General features: G+C 36.2%; 2 protein-coding genes across 6 annotated transcripts in view; one reads left to right on the forward strand and one right to left on the reverse strand.

The window, feature by feature from the left end:
- On the reverse strand, positions 1 to 3,907 carry LOC129928425 (uncharacterized). Of its 2 annotated transcripts, none has more exons than XM_056042758.1 (2): positions 3,768 to 3,907; positions 1 to 1,891 (listed from the first exon to the last, which is right to left on the reverse strand). In XM_056042758.1, the coding sequence occupies exons 1-2, from the start codon at positions 3,793 to 3,795 to the stop codon at positions 909 to 911; spliced, it is 1,011 nt and encodes a 336-aa protein (XP_055898733.1). In that variant the 5' UTR covers positions 3,796 to 3,907; the 3' UTR covers positions 1 to 908. The 2 variants fall into 2 exon arrangements, with proteins under 2 accessions (XP_055898733.1, XP_055898734.1); XM_056042759.1 differs by having other exon boundaries at positions 1 to 1,899; positions 3,768 to 3,904.
- Positions 3,703 to 21,588, forward strand: part of LOC106065743 (lysosomal thioesterase PPT2-A-like) — a 23,302-nt gene continuing 5,416 nt past the window's right edge. Inside the window, exons 1-10 of one of the 4 annotated variants that reach the window (XM_056042763.1) lie at positions 3,703 to 3,837; positions 7,115 to 7,316; positions 9,864 to 10,020; positions 11,285 to 11,377; positions 14,040 to 14,103; positions 14,259 to 14,314; positions 16,249 to 16,338; positions 16,429 to 16,513; positions 16,622 to 16,676; positions 19,599 to 20,518. In XM_056042763.1, the coding sequence (XP_055898738.1) occupies positions 7,176 to 7,316; positions 9,864 to 10,020; positions 11,285 to 11,377; positions 14,040 to 14,103; positions 14,259 to 14,314; positions 16,249 to 16,338; positions 16,429 to 16,513; positions 16,622 to 16,676; positions 19,599 to 19,739 (882 nt within the window). In that variant the 5' untranslated portion in view covers positions 3,703 to 3,837; positions 7,115 to 7,175 and the 3' untranslated portion in view covers positions 19,740 to 20,518. Of the gene's footprint in view, positions 3,838 to 5,774; positions 5,957 to 7,114; positions 7,317 to 9,863; positions 10,021 to 11,284; positions 11,378 to 14,039; positions 14,104 to 14,258; positions 14,315 to 16,248; positions 16,339 to 16,428; positions 16,514 to 16,621; positions 16,677 to 19,598; positions 20,519 to 21,588 lie in introns of those variants that run through there. The other 3 variants (XM_056042762.1, XM_056042761.1, XM_056042764.1) reach the window with 3 other exon arrangements.

Consider the following 21,588-nt stretch of genomic DNA (forward strand, 5'->3'; position numbering starts at 1 on the left):
TTATTTTTCCACATTTTGAAGGAATTCTTCATTTGGCTCATTACTATTTCACTACTCTATTATGATTGGGCTTCAATAGCTTTGTTGTTTGTTATCAGAAAATGTTGTATCTGGTATAGAATTAAAGGGAAATGCATACTCTTTTTATATAATTCAAAGTCAAGTTTTAAAAAAGTAAACATTAATTTAATTTAATGAGGTAAAAATCAACGATGGTATCGTCGATTAGGAGAGAAAGAGTTAATTCGCGTTTATTAGTAAAGAAACATGACATACAGTGAATTGTTTACACGTAGATAAAGTGCGATAGAGACAGAAGTCAAAGGAACTATACTGGTGCAAAATAAAGTCTATTCATTTCATACTTTAATCAAATATATATAGGCCTACAAGCAAATGTTTTTATTTGAAAAAATGGATTTAGGTCGATTAGCTATTTTTATAGCTCCATTCAAACTATTTTTTACATTCACGCATTCCGAATTCGTTTTACTTATAACATTATTATTTCGTTTAATTGTTTACAAAACACTCTCGGTGACTACATCGACAGTGATACGCAAATTAAGACCCGCGGGCCGCGGGTACAAATATATGGCTAGTACAAATATAAATACAAAAGTAATGTGCAATGCTGTGCAGTTCTATAAGTTATTTAGCAACACATTGAAACAGTCAAAATAAAAACGAATCAAATGAATAGGGCACCACAAATGAATCATAAATGCTAAAATTGATATCCCATAAAGCTTGGGACAGATATATACAATGCATTTTCAAAACCAAAATCAATAAGTAATTATAGATCTATATTCTTCCAAATCATTATCTGCAACCAGTCGCTATTGCAAGTGTATACAAAAGTTACATCAATATGCTCTTCTTTAAAAAAAAAAAACAACAATGTTTCACTTGTCTGCTTTAGGATATAGTCCAGTGCTGCTGTAATTAAGCCCAGTAGACAAAGTCCCACTGTGTACCAGACAGTAAAATCTGGCACTGTACACTTTGGCGCCACTGCTTCCTGGACACGTACATGTTGTGTAGGTCAACTTGCTCTTGACATAATCTCCACACTCTTCACCTTTATAATGATCAGTCCAGTCACCGAGACTGACCTGTTTGGGGCAACCGTGTGGATGGGATACGATGAAAGTAAAATGAGATTTCTCCTCGTTTTTGTCTTCGATCTTCTTCAGCAGACGATAATAATTTTCCGACATCCTGAATAGTTTATCGCCCATGGTAGCATCGCACGTGTTGTAAATCAAACTACAGCTGTCTCGCTCTATGTTACTGATGTTGTTTGTAAGAATGCGTAGGTTTGCAAGAATAACACTTGGGCTGTTTTGTTCGTCGAAAAATAATCTACAGATCGTGTGGCTAGCCTCGTTTTCATCGAAAACCACATGCGTGGCTGTGGTCACTTCAATCTCCCACCATGTATTGTTCTTCTCACCAGAAGGTTTGCATTTAAGACATGGACATGTTTTGTAAAGCGTGCGATAATCTTGTAAGCATAAATTTTTACTTCTGTTTAAGGCATCAAGACCTTGACCTTCGATGTACTTTATCGCGCGGACACTTCCGGTTCCTGTTCTCATAATTTGACAATTAGACATGTTGTAAAACGGATAGGGAACAGTGGTACCTGGCCAATACTGTGGTCGGTTTTGGCTTATCATTTTAACGTCGATCCTAACGGTCAGGTCAGCCACAGATTGGACGAGATTGTACACATCAGGATCTTGTTGATCTTGAGGCAAATGTTGCATGCTAAATGAACGTATTGGTATGAAGCCACCGTGATCGGGATTCTTGGGACACGCAGCATAGTGCCTGTGTAAGGAGGCTTCATCTCCGCCCCTGGAGACTTCCGTTTCATGTTCACCTGCACAACTCAACCAAGAAGGATTAATACAAAGAATATGGATTAACATGCAGTCGAACCGGTTAATCGGACCAAATCCTTAAGTACCGAAACCAATTCTGCTACAGGACATGTATAGAAAGGTACAACGGACATACATGTATTGAAAAAGTAAAAAAAAAATAGTAGTTTCCCTTTTAGACCATGCAGTCTATTGAGGAGATGATGGAAAGGTGTTCTGTTTCTGTTAACGAGAGTACAACGAACAACTGTATTTACTTTTTTCCCAAGTTACGTCAGGTACCCATTAGAGTTGTGTTGACTCAGATGCACCCTCAAGATCCCGAATTAAAATTCACAGACTTCACCAGGATTCGAACCCGAGACTTCCTGGTTTGGTAGCCAAGTGATTCACCACGCAACCACCGCGCCTCCGTGTGACATCTTGCAGGACCAAAAAAAAAACGGTAACCAAGGACGTCTAGGCAACGAGACCTTCAGTTCTGAAAAACAAACGTGAAAGACAAACAAAAGTTGTTCAGGCCAAAATAATGGCAACTCGATGTGGTCCGATTAACCGTAGTCAACTTGTCGTTTATTTGATTGTCACCCCTAGTGTTTGTTTACATTTGTTAGACCTTATTTCGTGTTGTGATCTCTAAAATGTATGTATTACATGTTTCGGATGTTCCTTCAGAGTTGAGGATAATTACTTCCTAGTCCAAACCTCCCGCAGGATACGGGGGATGGGAGCGGGCAGGGTTTGAACCCTGGACCATAGATAAATCTGAACGACAGTCCAGCGCGCAAACCGCACGACCAGGCAGCCATCCCACCCATATCTACTATATGTGTAGTTGTTTGTCATTCAGTGTAATAAAGCTTTGAATGTAACATGGTTTTGTTATGGTTGAAGTACAACACAACTATTATTAGAAGAGTACCTATTCGATATTATGAATTCAATGGTTTATTATACTTTATCCAATGCAATTTGAAATGTATTTCTCTTTTACGAAATAGATATAACATAATATCCACATGTTCAACATCTTAGGCACTATTTCGCTACAAATAATTATAAATTGTAATAGCTTTTGTTGTAATGTATTAATCAATAATAAAATAAACTAGTCGACCGGCGGCATAGCATAAACCGCTATTTTGCATGGCCGGCCTTAGGTGACCGCAGTCGGCTCCGCACTTATGCGACCGCAGTGGGCCCCGCACTTTCATAGGGCCCGCGCTAATTCAGGGGTATAAATTATTAAATTAAACCATTGTATAACTTATAACAGATTTCCCGCGGCCTCCTGTCGATTTACCAGCAGCTCCTGGAAATATCTGGAAATTATTAAAATCTTTAGAAAACTCATAAAAATCTCCTAAAATATATAGACAAAATTGTCTTTTTATATAGTCAACCCACGGCGTAAGATATGCCGCTATTTTGCAGGGCCGGCCATAGGCCACAGCAACTTATCCGACCGCAGTGGGCCATACATTTTCATAGGACCCACACTAATTCTCTGTGTAAATTATTAAAGTAAACCATTTTATAACTTATAACAGATTTCTCGCGGCTGCCTGATTTACCAAAATATATGAAAAAGTCACGGAAATCTCCGGAAATTACTCAGTAAACACAACTCTGCCCGAGTCGGGTGTCGAAGCCCCCCCCCCCTCCCTCCCTCCCTCCCTCCCTTTATAGGTAACCAAGTCAAGCCAAGTTCAAGCGTACTTAACCTCTCGACCACGCTAGTTATATAAAATATTAAGCTAACAATATTATTAAAAATTTTTTTTTAAATTTTGTAATATTGTTTTCCCGTATTCGGCTTTAGGAATACATGAAATCACAAACAGAAGTTAAACAGACAAGAAACCTTTATCTTACCATAGAGATCTAGGTGTCGATGACTCATAGCAGATTTTGACTCATGGCTACCTACGTTCGCTCATACGAAGTAAGTAAATGTAGTACCTAAACCCTAAACCTTGTTTACCTTTGTACCACCAATGTCTAAACTACTAGTCTTACTGCATTGAATTTACTGTATTGAATTATAGTCGCCATTACGCTGGGGGAACAAATATATAGAAGGGATTAAATAATTAATAAAGAATTTTCTATGTAAAAATAAATATGCCATCATGAAGGAGAATAACGGGGAATAAGAAAGATAATTAAATTTTGTTTCAATGTGGGAAAATAATGATGATATTTATGTAGTGGAGGAACATTGTGAAATAATATAGCTCTTACATTAGAACATAACAATAAGACCTACCTTATCTACATTCTGGTGTGCCGTTATGTGTTGGATAGAGCTGGGGTAAACAATGTTTCTATTTATAGATACATGTAATAGCAGGTAGTGCCATGAATAAAAATTGGGAAGTTACGAAATTAATTTATCATTTTCACAATGTGGTGACAAAACGAATAATAATAAAGTAAAGTCTCGTTTTCCTTGCGATCAATAGGGCTGATGATGTTAAGGTCATCAGTTGTTGTTTTTTTTTGGTCAACGGTTAGCGAGCAGGGTGTCATGTGACCAGCACAACGATCAACCTCCTTTTTTTTCCCCAACGAAAGTGGGGTACCCATTTTTACTAACCATAAGAGTTCGGTGGATTTAGGGGCGCCCTAAATACCTGAAATTCAAAATCCCGGTCTTCACCGAGATTCGAATCTACGACACCAGGCTCGAGAGCCAAGCGCTTAACCCCTCAGCCACCGTGGGATGTCTTTTATACATTTTCTTTATCATTTTCTCTATAATTGATACACTCACACATTTAATTCTTACAACTTTTATAATTAATATGTTTGCACTTAAAGGGGTCCTGATCTTTGGACATGGCTCGTATTTGTTGGCCTTCCATTCAGTTTGTTCTATTAATACATCTCATTGCTAGGCCCTTGTAAACATTAACATCATCACCAAGGAAACCGTTCTTCAATGGATTCCAGCACATTGAATTAGAAGGCAATAAAAAAGCAGACACACACTGGCCAAAGATGGAGGAATCAACAAACAAATGAAAATCCCTCTCTACCCAGAAAAAATGATGAAAATAATAAAGTGTAGAATAAATGAGAATTGGACCAGCTCACATCCCAATTGCAATAAAAAGGACGCCTATTAAAAGTTATCTTGACATGACCAACGCATTATTTATCGACTCAGAACCGGACACAACAGAATGAGTTAACACATGTTCTGGAAGCTTAAATGTCGGGACGAGCGAAACCTGCCCTTGTGGAGCATCACCAGAAAATGCTAACAATGTCCTTCAAAGCTGTATACTATATCAAGAGGCCCGAACAAGACTCTGGCCCCGAAACCTTCGTATAGAGCAAAAACTATATGGAGAAAAGCCTGATCTGGAAACCACTTGGCGGTTCATCCGATATAGGATTACTGATCTGAACTCTCCGGCATGTAAAATATGAACGAAGAAGAAGAATAAAATTCCTCGACATCGCATGGTAATTATTTTCACTGCTACTCTGGTCAATGACTTAATTAGCCACCAGGCACCAGGGGGTCACAAAGGTTGATTGCAAAACAAGCTATAAATAGATTCTGCATTACTGGATTTTTTCCGCACAAAATGAATGTGACTTCTCCCACATGTGACTTTGAGAAAAATGAAGACTATATCCTGTTTGGACGAAACAATTAAGTCCCCTGACACATTGCTCATCACATGAAGCCATTCAAGTTTATTATTCATACTGTCCCAGTAATAAAGAAGTGACGCTTCATTATCAACGATATAATTAAATAGTGAGTTGTATAATTTCGAAAATAAGAGTCAAGTGTAAAAGATATCTTCTGTCACTGACTCGTAATGTGATCTATACGAATCACTCATGATTTTCCCAACTTCCCTGTTATTTCAACCCCTCTCTTATGATGGTAGTTTAGCCGGATGTATACAGTACCTACACTCTTTACAGTCTACATATTGTCTTACTTAGACTGACAGCAATTTTACAAGAAAAATCCCACATTATACTATAATATACAAGAAACAAGCTCGGTATAAACATTCTTATAACACTTTATTCATGCGGTAAGCGACTCTTTTTATTCCTTTATTAACATATTTATTATTTACCCTTTTATTTAAGCATAAGCGTACCGCGTCCATAATAGTAGTACAGACTGGTACGGCGTACCAGCACCTTTTTTAATGTGGGGAAAATTATGACTTTTTTTTGTGTTTTAACGTTTAGTAATTAATTAATTATTATTATTATAGCTTTTATATAGCGCTACTTTCATGCTTATAGCAAACTCTGAGCGCTTTTTGGTCCAATCTCATTTGTGGACCGGTTGGGGTGGGGGGAAGGGGGTATCTAGGAGTTGGTTTTCCGTGCTGCCTTTAGGCGCTCAGTAAACACAACTCTGCCCGAGTCGGGTGTTGAACCTCGAGCCCCCCTCTAGGTAGCCAAGCCAAGTTAGTTAGTAGTTAAAAGCTAGGCAATACATCACTGAGGACCGGAATCTATTTTTTGTTTACAAAACAAAACAAAAAAAAGCACTGAGTATAATGATAGTTCACTTTATAGCTGATAATTTTTTGTTTGTTACAAACACTATATCATCTCACTTTGTCTGTCGGTCTGATACAAAAAAAAGTGTGTACACATTAATTCTAAAACGCCCATTATAGGATCAAGTTGAAACTTTTCACAATTATTCATTGGCGTAAACAAGACATGAATCAATAAAAAAAAAAATTAACTAATTACTCAATTAATTACTGGCAATTAATTTATTTGTTTGATGCCAACAAGGAAAGGTAATTCTTTTATTCACAGATATGGCTAAATGTGTGGAGTTTTAGTCCCCTGAAATCAAGTTGATACTTTACACAATTTTTTTAATTCGTCTGACAAAACATGAATCAATAAAAACTTAACAATTAATTATTTGTAATTAATTATTTTGTTTGATATTGAATAAGGGAAATTGATTCTAGATTATTAATACGTATGTATAGGTGGAGCTCTTCCCCTTTATATCTTTTTTTTTATCCGTGTCTCTATCTTTTTATCTCTTTATCTCTCTCTCTTTTTCTCTTAATTAGAACTCATTCTACCACAATTCTAAGAACTATATAAATACATAGTATTATAGTATACACAGAGACATTGTCTTTTTGTCTAGATGCTATATATTTCTGCACTGTCCGCTTCCTTGTACTATGAGCTTACTTTGTCTTCAGAAAGGGAAACGTGAGACCTTAGTATTTTTAAGAAAATCAACGCATCACTGAATCCCTGAACATGCCGGGTAAGGTGCTAGTTCTCCTGATGTGTCTGCTGCTACACCTGGGGTCAGCTAGTGGCTACAAGCATGTTGTATTTGTACACGGACTTCTGGCTGGACCAAGCGAGTTTGACTACTTCATTCAACTCATCCAAGAGGTAAACATTATCTTTAAACCAATGGTCGACTTGACGAGAGGTAAACATTATCTCTAAACCAATGGTCGACTTGACGATAGGTAAACATTACCTTTAAACCAATGGTCGACTTGAGAGGTAAACATTATCTTTTAAACCAATGGTCGACTTGAGAGGTAAACTTTATCTCTAAACCAATGGTCGACTTGACGAGAGGTAAACATTATCTTTTAAACCAATGGTCGACTTGAGAGGTAAACTTTATCTCTAAACCAATGGTCGACTTGACGAGAGGTAAACATTACCTTTAAACCAATGGTCGACTTGAGAGGTAAACATTATCTTTTAAACCAATGGTCGACTTGAGAGGTAAACTTTATCTCTAAACCAATGGTCGACTTGACGAGAGGTAAACATTATCTTTTAAACCAATGGTCGACTTGAGAGGTAAACTTTATCTCTAAACCAATGGTCGACTTGACGAGAGGTAAACATTATCTTTTAAACCAATGGTCGACTTGACGAGAGGTAAACATTACCTTTAAACCAATGGTCGACTTGAGAGGTAAACATTATCTTTTAAACCAATGGTCGACTTGAGAGGTAAACTTTATCTCTAAACCAATGGTCGACTTGACGAGAGGTAAACATTATCTTTTAAACCAATGGTCGACTTGAGAGGTAAACTTTATCTCTAAACCAATGGTCGACTTGACGAGAGGTAAACATTATCTTTTAAACCAATGGTCGACTTGAGAGGTAAACTTTATCTCTAAACCAATGGTCGACTTGAGAGGTAAACATTATCTCTATGCCAATGGTCGACTTGACGAGAGGTAAACATTATCTCTAAACCAACTGTCAACTTGACGAGAGGTATGCGTTACATATCATCGTCACGATGTGTCCAGGTTCAAACACTACCCACCTACATCTCTAGAAGAAAGCTTAAGCCAAAGCTAAAAATTAAAAAGCTTCATTAATTAAATTAAAAAAAAAGAAACAATTAAACTATTTAATTCTTACAAATAATAATAATAATGAATTTAGTTTGTCTCTAACAAATCTCAACCCTGGCAGTGCCAGAGACTAGATATTAATTGGTTTATTTACTTTATAATAATTATAATAATAACAACTGACCTCACATATACCTTCAAAGCCCTTAACATTCCTAGGAACATTTTCGTTGCCTGTCAGAGGCCGGTACTGCTGATAATCTGTCACATCACCAGAACATTCCTTAGAGGAAACTGATAAAGGGACTACAATGAATTTTGTTTCTCTAGAACGAAACTCCAGCCTGGCTGTGCCAGAGAATGAATACTCGTTTGTTTCTAACATAATAATAAGTTGGACTGATAAAAAGGGGGATTTAACTCGCTCTGATTTACTGTTTATTGACAAAAAGAAAACAGAAATCCTCTATAATCACTGATGTTGCCTTATCCACTATCCCATAACATACGAAAAACTGAAATTGAAAATAAAATAGTGCCTAAGAACATGAGTTTAGAGATTAAGCGACCAATAAAATACCAAAAAAAAAATAATAATATACCCTGCTGTTATATTTACCTATAGAAAAATTGTAACAGACCTCACAGACAACTTCAAGGCCCTAAATATTCCAAGAAGATTCTCGTTGCCTGTCAGAGGGCGGTAGTGCTGCAGACCTGCCAGTTCACCAGAAAATTTCTCGGTGGACACTGATAAAGAGACTACAATGAATTTTGTTTCCCTTCAGCAAAACTCGACCCTGGCAGTGCCAGAGAAAGAATATTATTTCCCTTTCTCAAATAAAATATGTATGTTGACGAAAGACTTGATTTGCGTCCTTTGCAAAAACGAGCCAGAGTTGCTTGATCCTTTCTGTCTAGCTGCCACCACTACGTTCCTGCTTTGGCATCTTAGAAAATTCCAGACTTTCGTCCCGTGCTACAACGGTCCCAGCTATCTATCTCTACCTGAAAGGCTTTGGGAAAATAAAGTTTGTTTGTCGTTGTGCTGACCACATGACATCTTCGTTAACAGTCGGCCCATGGAAGCAAATAAGCTTTCGAATGAAGAGGCGCGGTGGCGGAGTGGTAAAGCGCTTGGCTTCTGATCCGAAGGTCCCGGGTTCGAATCCTGGTAAAGACTGGGATTTTTATTTCGGGATCCTTGGGTGCCTCTGAGTCCACCCAGCTCTAATGGGTACCTGACATTAGTTGTGGAAAAGTAAAGGCGGTTGGTCGTTGTGCTGGCCACATGACACCCTCGTTAACCGTAGATCACAGTATCAGATGACCTTTACATCATCTGCCCTATAGACCATAAGGTCTGAAAGGGGAACTTTACTTTACTTTTACTGAATATTTAATTAACAATATTTGAGATTTGTTTATTTGTATTTTCTATGTTCAGATTGCCATACCTGGCAGAGATGTTGAGACGATATAAGTCTCTTTTTATTGTCTCAAGCTGTAGTTAGAAGTTATATTTCATAGACAAGTCACTTAAAGTATGTCTACAGAATTATCTGGATTATATGTATTTTTATTTTCTAAACTAAAACTCTATTTGCAGTATCATCCTGGAACACCAGTAACGAATGTAGATTTTTTTACCTATGGTTGTAGCTTTGCAAATATCTGGAAACAGGTTGAAGATATCGCTGCAGAATTGAAACCCGTTTTAACAAATGAAACAGCCGAAGGGACAGTACTTATATGTTTCTCCCAAGGTGATCCCTTTTTTACAAAGCTTATATCAACTTTCTCTGTCTGTCTGTCTGGTTAAAAGTGTGTACACGTTATTTCTCCCACTCGGATTCTCTGATCAAGTTGAAACTTCATACATTTATTCATTGACATAAACAACATATGATTCAATGAAAAAAAAAGTAAACAATTAAACAATTAATTACTGGTAATTAATTATTTTGTGTAATAGCAACATGGGCAACTAATACTTCAGTATTCACATGTATGACTAAATTTGTTGGGTATATTCCCCTTTATTAAATTGTTAACGCCATTTTTACCTCAGCAACTCTACAATCAAAACTATGCCGTAGTTGGTAACACACGAATCAATAAACAAAAAATGCTGAATAGCTAATTAATTATTGGTAATTAATTATTTTGTTTGATTTTGAATAAGGGAAATAGCTTGTACATTATTGGTAGATATAGTATTAAGAACGGAGCTCTATCGTTTTAGATAGGCCTTTTTTTTTAAAGGGATTTAAAACAAATATGTTGCTTGATCTAATAAGTATATATACAAAAGAAGAAAATGTTACTTTAAAGATTGTCTCCCCTTTAGATGTGACTATTTTCTTCAAAAACATTCCCGATAGGTTCTAGGTCTAGGTAGTGTGCAACCTTTTTTATTTTGGAGAGAGCTGCACTGTATTGTATCCACAATCACAAGACAAACGCGGACTCAGGTGCTTATAAATCTATTCAACACACTACTAGATCTAAGACACATGAAGAACTACAGCACTGAATATCATTTTCTTGACTTTAATTCTTTCAAACTCAACTCAACTAAATTAATCAGATAAATCGCTTGTATAATGATGACTTGAATATGATAGCTTAAATAAAATCAGTTAAGATACAGATGATCAAAAATTCAGTACATAAATAATAATAATCCAATACAAAATATCTGGTATGGCAATCTGAACATTAAAAATAAAAAATAAACTTCATAGAATACTAAATGCTGATGGTAAAGTCAAACAAAATCCATTTGGGCAGCTGTTTGAGACAAACATTCATAAAAAAGCTAAAATAATCTAGAAATAAAAAATTACCCTTGGGGTCAGGATTTTGTGATTTTACCATCACAAAAGAGATACAAGACACCGATAGCAAAGACAAACAGACACAAAAACCCTTTTTTTCCCCTGGCAATCAAATTATTAAATAGAAACTATCTAATATAAATGCGATACAAAAGCATTAGACCTTAATAATATTTTTTTTTCTTTTCAGGCGGAGTAATATGTCGCGGACTACTTGCTACAGTGCCCCATAATGTCGTGACGTTCATCAGTCTAAGTGCACCATTAGCTGGACAATACGGAGGTTGGTGAAACACATTATCTAATACAAGATAAGATAAAATACAGAATGCCAATTGGAAATTTTCTCTTAATTGTTCTCTCCTATGCCCTAATTCATTGGCAAAGCCACTATAGATCGTCTCATGGAAATGAGATGAATGCCTGAGCATTAGCTGTGGTCGGTACGATGTCGCCAAGAGATCCATTCCCCCTCTCCACGCAGCTGATGTATCCAAAGGAACGGCAGTGCCGATACACTTTGGGGTCAGTTTCGTCTCAGGTTCTGCCAAGGTGTAGCACTGGATGCTGCAAACTGCCTTAGGGTCGCCAGCTCTTGATTTTTCCTCAGGGTTGACCCCCGAAGCCTTTCCCATGATTGGGTATAGCTGCAAGGCAGCAGTGGCTTGAATTCAGAGTTTTCCTTCTCCTAGGTGGGTAGCCAGTAATGTCTAACGAGCTCCTCCTGCCCGAAACTTAATGGTTTAGGCGCCAGTTACTCGCCTTTGCCCCTTCTGTTAGTGAGAAGAGTTCCGCCGGACTCAATATCTGGGTCACACGTTGGATTAGTTGTCAGAGGCTATTTGAGACGCATGCCATTAGGAAGCATTTTATAGTTCGTGGAGTGCTTACATCCATTACCACTTCCGGCAATGGCAACCTTTAATAGCTATACTGAAACTAAATAACGGACTACTTCATAGATCTAGCTGGTCATCAAAGCAACACATATCATGTAGACCCATCCACTCCTCCCCACTAATAACAAGGTTACAAATACAGTTGTGTGGAAACACAAGCTCAGAATCGGTCCCCGAAGTGGTCCACCCAGGCAAGTAAAAAAGCAGATTTCAATATTTTCAGATAGAAAATCAGAATGAAATTCTATTAAAGGCAAATGACAGAGAAGAATTGAGAAAGAAGGTTGACTGATCTTGTGTGGTGCCCCAACGGTCCAGCAGACCAAGGGATAATAAAGTTAGATGTGAGCCTGGCCTAACTGATTTCATATAATGAATATCTAATGGATCTAATTGTTTTGTAAAAGGTTAATCTTATTCCAAGCCTCATTAAAAAAAAATAAATTTCGTAAAAAAAATTCTTAGTTAAGTGTGTCATTGTTCTGTATGCATTCTGCTGTTCACGCGATAATATGACAAACTACTTATATATTGTTGTTTTAAATTATTTTCTACTTACATGCATTTTAAATGGATTTTTTCTCTTTGAAAAATAATTTAACTTTTTTTTTTTGTAAATGTATTAGTTAGTATGACAGAACTTACATAACTTAGCAATACATTTGTAAAAAAAAAATTTTGACAATAATTCTAAAACCGTTTGCATAAATGTGTTTCAAATGTGAGAAAAATTTATCTCTCTTACTAAATAGCCTCCTGTGTTTGTTACTATTAATAGTGAATAGTTGTAAAAAATTGTCTATTTTTATGAAAAAACTGCTTGCATAGTTGATTTTAAAAATAAAAATTTTCACTTTTAGAAAAGAAAAAAAATAGGCGTTGCTTCAGAACTTTGAAAGATCTAAATTATCATAATGTCGGGTTTTCAATATCTTTTCTAGTTTGCGAGATCTAAACGGGACGGACGGACGAACAGACACTGTACACGAAACAAATAAGGTCTAAAAATAAATGTGAGGCGAAATTTATTTAGAAACAAAAAGGACTATCGGAGGCAAAAGCTGTTAAGTAACAAAGACGATTATGTGAGTCGAGATTCGTTAAGTAACAAAGACGATTATGTGAGTCGAGATTCGTTAAGAAACAAAGACGATTGTCTGAGTCGAGATTCGTTAAGAAACAAAGAAGAGTTTCTGTGGCGAAAATAATTTCGAATCAAGGATGACTATCGTTGGCGAGATTTGTTAAGAAACAAAGATGACTCTGTGATAGAAAAACATTGGTGTATTGGATATTCTGGACAGGCAATACCATTCACCCTTGGGGCGCCCCTGTGCTAATAATTTCTACGTTATGTTGTTGCGCAATTATTACTAAAACTCTTATTAGCCAATTGTAATATGTGTGGACATATCTTCCATTACTTACATTTTTCACATATCAAAACGAATTGGACTTGTTCTGAGAACTGCTGAAAAATCAATTCAAAGAAATGTGTGTTGGCTGTTAGTTGATAGTCAAACACATATACCTTTAGTTTGCATCTTGTAACGAGTATTTTAATAAAGATCTTGCATAGTAAACACGTTTCTCTAAGCATTTAAATGCGATCGAAACAGAAGATAAGTCTAGAGTCGTTCTTTTCCAATGGTTTAGCAACATTAGTTACAGTTATAATTATGGGAAGCGACAACCGACTCGGGCAGAGTTGTGTTTACTGAGCCTATAGGCAGCACAGAAAACCAACTCCTAGATACCCCCTGGTCCACAAATGAGATTGGACCATGCTATAAGCATGAAAGTAGCGCTATATAAAAGCTATAATAATAAATAATAATAATAATTATAGTCGACTTCTTCACTGATGGACTTTCGTGGGTGGGAAAGAAAAGAGAGAAAAAAGTCTACAAAAGATTCTACCATGTGTACGGTATGTCTTCTAAGACTAATCCTTTTAGCCCGTTAGGTCCCACAAGTTTTCATTGGGTCGACGCCTTTAAAAAAAATTGACTACTTAATTTCTAGTCTTTTTCTATTTCAAAACAGTTATCAACAGTTTTCCATGGATTCCTAAATTTTTCAAAAATGTTTTTGGACATCTTATATACATGTAAGTCGTTTTACTCTATATTACTATAAGATACGCCAAAATATTCATAAGTAGAGTTTAATTTTTTTTCCACCTACAATACGGATCTAGTTATGAAATTGATAATACAATGTAATATTAAATTTTAAAATGCACATTAATGTTTTTTTTTTCAGGTTATTTTACACCAGCATTGGGCAAAAATGTTTCTCTTTAGCAAATTACTGGAATGGTTAGTATTTGAAAGATTAGTTATTAACTACAATGAAAAGGGGCTGGAGTTGACGTCATCATAAGTGACCATTTGACGACATCACAGTGACTAGTTGAGACATGAAGACATCAAAAGTGACCATTTGACATCACATTGACACGTTGAGACATGAAGACATCACATTGACACGCTGAGACATGAAGACATCACATTGACACGTTGAGACATGAAGACATCACATTGACAAGTTGATACATGAAGACATCACATTGACACGCTGAGACATGAAGACATCACATTGACACGTTGAGTCATGAAGACATCACATTGACACGTTGAGTCATGAAGACATCACATTGACACGTTGAGAGACATGAAGACATCACATTGACACGTTGAGAGACATGAAGACATCACATTGACACGTTGAGACATGAAGACATCACATTGACACGTTGAGAGACATGAAGACATCACATTGACACGTGGAGACATGAAGACATCACATTGACACGTTGAGACATGAAGACATCACATTGACACGTTGAGAGACATGAAGACATCACATTGACACGTTGAGAGACACGAATACATCACATTGACACGTTGAGAGACATGAAGACATCACATTGACACGTTGAGAGACACGAAGACATCACATTGACACGTTGAGAGACATGAAGACATCACATTGACACGTTGAGACACGAATACATCACATTGACACGTTGAGAGACATGAAGACATCACAAGTGACCTGTTGACGTCACAACAAATGATCCGTTGAAATGCCATAAGATTGGCACGAGATCGGATGGAGGGGTACTAGCGATGATTCGATACGTGAGAATGGTTCCCTGGACTTCTTGTTGTCTACGTAAGCGTCATTCAGTACAAGTCTACTTGAGTTCATTGATCTACTAGCCTTTCTATTTTTGTCTAGTACTGTTGCTAGAACAATGGTCTTCGAAAGTTTATTCGTTTCTCGATTGCAATGCAGCCTATTTAGGTATTACCTAATGATTCCTAAAATAACTAATCACAATAGCTTTTAATACTAATTATTTAAAGATGGCATCCATTTATCTATATATTCTAGATATTCGCGAAATACCACTCATTCGTTGCCTGAGCTAGCTAGGAAGACCAGTGACTTTGCACAATTTAAGTCGTTGGTTAATATGCATGACTGAATGCATGACGCGTAGGACATAAAACTCAGCTGGATCGTTTCGGGTCGTTTTCTTATGATTCACCGCGAACGATACCGTAACATTTCATATTTACGTATTAATGAAATGGGAGAGTCGAAGTAACGAAAACTACCAGGAAAGGTGGCCAGATTTTTGCCTTTTTAGAAAGCATGAAATTGAGCCAAAAATTTTTTATTGGTATAGAGTTGTTTTGTGACCGTTACGAAGAACGTAAGGTTTAACTGCATGTTGAAATCAAAATAAAAAACAAAAATGGCATTATTCTTAGTTTGAGGTCTGAAAGGGAAGCTTTTTTTATTTATTTTATCCACGGTTTTTTTTTTTTAAAAGTGCTTATTTTTTCACTTAACGATATTTTATTTTTACTGTTCCTATGTGGCCCGCGACAAGGGTTTTGGAAATTAAAATGGCCCATGGGCAGAATAAGGTTTCACATTGAAAATTGAATTTAATATTATTACATGTACCTAGGTTTTTGCTGTTACCTAATTTCATTACATCGAACCAAACCCGAAACCAAACTTTAGACCGAACCGAACCGAACTCAAACTTAAATCTGACCGAGCCGAACCGAACCCGATCTTTAAAAGTTTGGCTTGATTTCTGTTTCTGTTTATTACTGCCTAAAAATGTCTACAGAAGGATTAAGTTGTATGAAAACATTTTAAAACTGATTTATAGTTTTTAACGTTGATCATATATTTCTTCTTTTATTAAAATTGTTGCTTACATTTTTAGATCCACATCACAGAAATCTATATCGAAAGCACTCATCATTCTTGGCTGTCATCAACAATGAAACCAAACAGATAGATCCTAGAAGCCAAGGTGTGTGCAATTAGCCCAGCCTATAAAGCCAATTAACGTTTTAAAAACAAGTTGCTAGTTCATAAAAAATACTTTTTTTTTATCGTTTAGAATTCAAAGACAATTTTTTGAGAGTTCAGAACATCGTACTCGTTGGCGGCCCTGATGATGGAGTAATTTCTCCTTGGCAATCAAGGTTAATTTTGTAAATTTATATATAGTTTAATTTATTCAAGGACATACTGGTTTATGCATTTTAAAAAATATTATAAAATGTATATTTATTTCCTTGATTTTTATGCAGCCAATTTGCAACGTACGATGACGAGGAGACCGTTGTGCCCATGAACGAACAAGAGGTAACTTGTGTTACATTCTTATCTTATATAATATGGACGTTACTTAAAAAAAGAAGATGATTACGTCCTAAGCGTCATGCATTCAGTCATGCATATTAACCAATGACTTAAATTCTGAAAAGTCACTGGTTTTTCTGGCCAGCTCAGGCATTAAACAATCAAAGCAGTTAAGGGTTGCAGATTTATTTATTATGTAAACAATAGTATCACATTAAGAAATGAATCCGATAGGACCAGCATAGTACACCATTACCCGGTAACAAAAAGCCTACTATTCATGGTCATAACATTGGCCTAGGTCTAGTATGTAAAAGATTAGGCCTAAACGTGTAAATTCAAACGAGTGCTAGTCTTGATATAGTAGATTCTATATCAAGATTCTATATCTAGATCTAGTTCTAGATCTAGACTTAGATCTTGAATCTAGATTTAGATCTAAAACTAGGTCTAGATCTAGCTAGATCTATGTATAGTTTGTATGACGAATGACAATGGATATAATAATATTTTTTTTGTGAGGGTAAAGTCTTGTTAAGTCATTTGTACACAATTGTAGCTTAAAGTAGGTCAAGAATTTTTATTTCGTGTTGCCAATTTATCTAATTTTGTTAGAAGAATTACTCTTTTTAGCGGCCCCGAAAGGGGAAAAGACGCTATTAGTTTTAGCCTATCCAAAACAATTAGATGAGTTATAAGACATAAAATAGGCCAGGGGAGGCGAAGAGGCTTAGCGGTAAAGCGCTTGGCTTTTGAACCTGTGGTTCTGGGTTCGAATCCTGGTGAAGACTGGGATTTTCAACTTCGGAATCTTTGGGCGCCTCAGAGTCCACCCAGCTCTAATGGTACCTGACATTAGTTGGGGAAAAGTAAAGGCGGTTGGTCGTTGTGCTGACTACATGACACCCTCGTTAACCGTAGGCCACAAAAACAGATAAACTTTACATCATCTGCTCTATAGACCACAAGGTCTGAAAGGGGAACTAATTAGGCCAGGTTCACATCTAACTTTACATTCACTTTCGCCTATCATTTGATCTGCTGGACCGTTGGGGCACTACATAAGATCTGTCAACCCTCTTTTTCCATTCTTATCTGTCATTTGTCTTTGATATAATTTCATTTGGATTTTCTTTTTGAAAATATTGAAGCCTGCCTGGTTGGACCACTTCGGTGGCCGATTTTGAGTTTGTGTTTCCACACAATCTGTCTTTGTAACTATGTTTAGTTTCTCTTTAATACATGCAACATATTAATTTTGAATGTATGGATAAGGCTAATAATTATTATTTTAAAAAATATAAGTGTACGCTAAATGAATATATGAGGATGCTGTGGCTGAGGGGTAAAGCACTTGGAACCGGAAGTCCCGTTTTCGAATCCTGGTGAAGACTCTAGGTGGACCAATTCGGGGGTTGATTTTGAGTTTGTGTTTCCACACAATCTGTCTTTGTAACCTTGGTTTTCTTTTTTTTTTTTTTTTTTTTTTCGTTGATTCATTTTATTTTATTTTATTGTTAGGTAGAATAAATAATTGTTTAAAGTATCAACTTGATCCGAGAGTGCATTTATATAAGTGGACTAAACTCCACAAATTTGCCATATCTGTGAATACTGAAGTAGTGGTTTCCCTTGTTGCTATTAAACAAAATAATTAATTACACTTAATTAATTGACTGATTGGTTACTTTCATTTTAAATTTATGTTTTGACTATGAATATTTGTCTGAACTTTCAACTCGATCCGAGAATGGGAGAAATAACGTGTACACACTTTTTACCAGACAGACGGACAGACAGACATAGTGAGTTGATATAAGCTTTGTTAAATATATATATATAACATCACTCGACAAAATGGTATCTACAAGTCATAGATAGTATGTAAGTCATAGATAGTATGCTGGGTATTAATAAGTACTTAATGGTGATCAGTTGTATTCCGTTATGTAACGACAGAATCAGGACCGGATTTAGACATAATATGGCCCTAAGAACTATAAGAACGTCCGATACAAGTGAAGTGTGTGAACTATTAGAACGTCTGATACAAGTGAAGTGTGTGAACTATTAGAACGTCCGATACAAGTGAAATGTGTGAACTATTAGAACGTCTGATACAAGTGAAGTGTGTGAACTATTAGAACGTCTGATACAAGTGAAATGTGTGAACTATTAGAACGTCCGATACAAGTGAAGTGTGTGAACTATTAGAACGTCCGATACAAGTGAAGTGTGTGAACTATTAGAACGTCCGATACAAGTGAAGTGTGTGAACTATTAGAACGTCCGATACAAGTGAAATGTGTGAACTATTAGAACGTCCGATACAAGTGAAGTGTGTGAACTATTAGAACGTCCGATACAAGTGAAATGTGTGAACTATTAGAACGTCCGATACAAGTGAAATGTGTGAACTATTAGAACGTCCGATACAAGTGAATTGTGTGAACTATTAGAACGTCCGATACAAGTGAAGTGTGTGAACTATTAGAACGTCTGATACAAGTGAAGTGTGTGAACTATTAGAACGTCCGATACAAGTGAAATGTGTGAACTATTAGAACGTCCGATACAAGTGAAGTGTGTGAACTATTAGAACGTCCGATACAAGTGAAATGTGTGAACTATTAGAACGTCCGATACAAGTGAAGTGTGTGAACTATTAGAACGTCCGATACAAGTGAAATGTGTGAACTATTAGAACGTCCGATACAAGTTAAAATGTGAACTATTAGAACGTCCGATACAAGTGAAGTGTGTGAACTATTAGAACGTCCGATACAAGTGAAGTTTGTGAACTATTACATAGTTATCAAGTTGTTGCTTTAGAGTTCCTACGTTCAGGTCTTACGAAGAAATGTATGCAGTTACTCATACGCTATAAATATTAACATGTAATTTTACTGACTTTTATTGTTACAGTGGTTTACAAATGATGCGTTTGGTTTGAGAACACTGAGCCTCAGCAATAAGATCTACACACACATAATACCAGGAATCCGTCACCAAGAATGGCATACAAAACAGACAGTCTTTGAGACGTGCATTAAGCCTTGGTTATGAGACAGAGAATCATGGTTAATTGAAAGAAATTAAGACCTGTGGTCACCTATGGACATCCAAATAATTTGTGTTAAAATTATGGCATGATCCTGGCGCATGCTAATTTTATTAACTAATAATAATTGTGATAACTGCAGGGATAACCATAAGTAGATAGCTATCTTGTTGCAGTGTCGATAGGCTATGAATTTAAAAGGTATAAGATAATTTTTAGGGCACTTTTAGAATGTAAATTGAATTTATGAACTTTTAAAATTTTATTACTGTTATGGAGTGTGTGTGTTTTCCCAAGCTTATTAGGAAGAAAGGGAGCAGTTATTGTTAGATGATGAAGAAAGGGAGCAGTTATTGTTAGGTGATGAAGAAAGGGAGCAGTTATTGTTAGATGATGAAGAAAGGGAGCAGTTACTGTTAGGTGATGAAGAAAGGGAGCAGTTATTTATTGTTGAGAGAGAGAAAGAGAGAGAGAGAGAGCATTAATTTAATATTCGACTTGTGCAATGTTATGTTTTTAGCTGTGATAAATACGCCAGCGACTCTAGGATGTCAGTGTAAAGACGTGTTTTTATAGTGAGATTTCTTTAAAATATAAGTTTATTTCATTTCATCTCTGGTTGAATTTGTAATAAAAGCTTTATCTGGATTTATATTACAAAGAAGTTTTTTCAAGCTATTTTAAGTTTTTTAAAGTTAAAATAGAATACACCTACAGCTGTTAAGTTTTATACCAGCAGATAAATGCCACAAGTCAATGACCATGAACAACAAGTATTTAGTTGGGAAAATTGATCTTACAATAAAGCGTCCTTGACATTATTTAGTTTATCTATTAAATTTCAGACCTCTCTCAAATCTATTTATTTTTATTCTCTTATTTTGTTTATGTTACCTTATGTGACCTCCATATTTCTCTAAAACATTTTCCTGTCTTTTTTTAGTTGTTTTTTTTTAAATAGTTTTTCTAGTAATTTATTGTTTTAATAATGTACACCAAAACAACAACTAAAAAGACCGATGTATAGGGTGGATGATGTACAGATCGTCTGATTCTGCAGTTGACGGTGAACGAGAGTATCACATGGGCATCACGAAAGCCACGTCTTTAGTTTCACTAACTAATGTCAGATAACCATTACAATTGGATGGCCTCATGGGCGTCCTAAAAATCCCTGCCTTCGCCTATATTTGAATACGAGCACTTTATTAATCAGCTCCTTTTAAATAATGCGGATATTATACAGAAAACACCCAACTGTAGAATGTATATGAGGATTTCTTTCAGTACCATAAACGGAATTTTATTAAAAGAAAGGATTAAATTATTTAAAGTAATTAACTTAATTCGGGTAATCCAAAGTTTTTAGCAATCCCCCCCTCTCAAATTTATGTAACATAGTAACCAGATTATCAAGAGTCAACTGTAATGATATAATTTTGTTAACTTTTTTAAGCCTTGGTCAGTAATATAGATTAACTTAACGTTATATTAAAAGCTCTCGAGAATACATCTGAGTTACATTCTCTTTGTTATTATCAGAAACGAGGTCAAACTCCAACAAAGGGATATATGTCGATCGCGGACCTAGATCAACCGAAGTGTGTTACGAGGACAGTGGCGTAGCAAAAGTGTCCTTACGCTTTCAGTAAAGACTTCTTCTAAACTGCGTAATAGTTCTACATAGCTCTATATCTGCCTGTGCTACCGGCTGGGACAAACACCACAATCCAGATTCCTCCAGATGTCTTGGTTCTGAGGGACTCTCTCCAACTGTCCCCACGTCTTTCCCGTCTGCTTGACATCTTGTTCCAAATCGCGGGGCCATGTATTCCTGGGCCGTCCTCTTTTTCT

Source organism: Biomphalaria glabrata, chromosome 9 (assembly GCF_947242115.1).
Source record: "Biomphalaria glabrata chromosome 9, xgBioGlab47.1, whole genome shotgun sequence".
Classification (NCBI taxonomy): domain Eukaryota; kingdom Metazoa; phylum Mollusca; class Gastropoda; family Planorbidae; genus Biomphalaria; species Biomphalaria glabrata.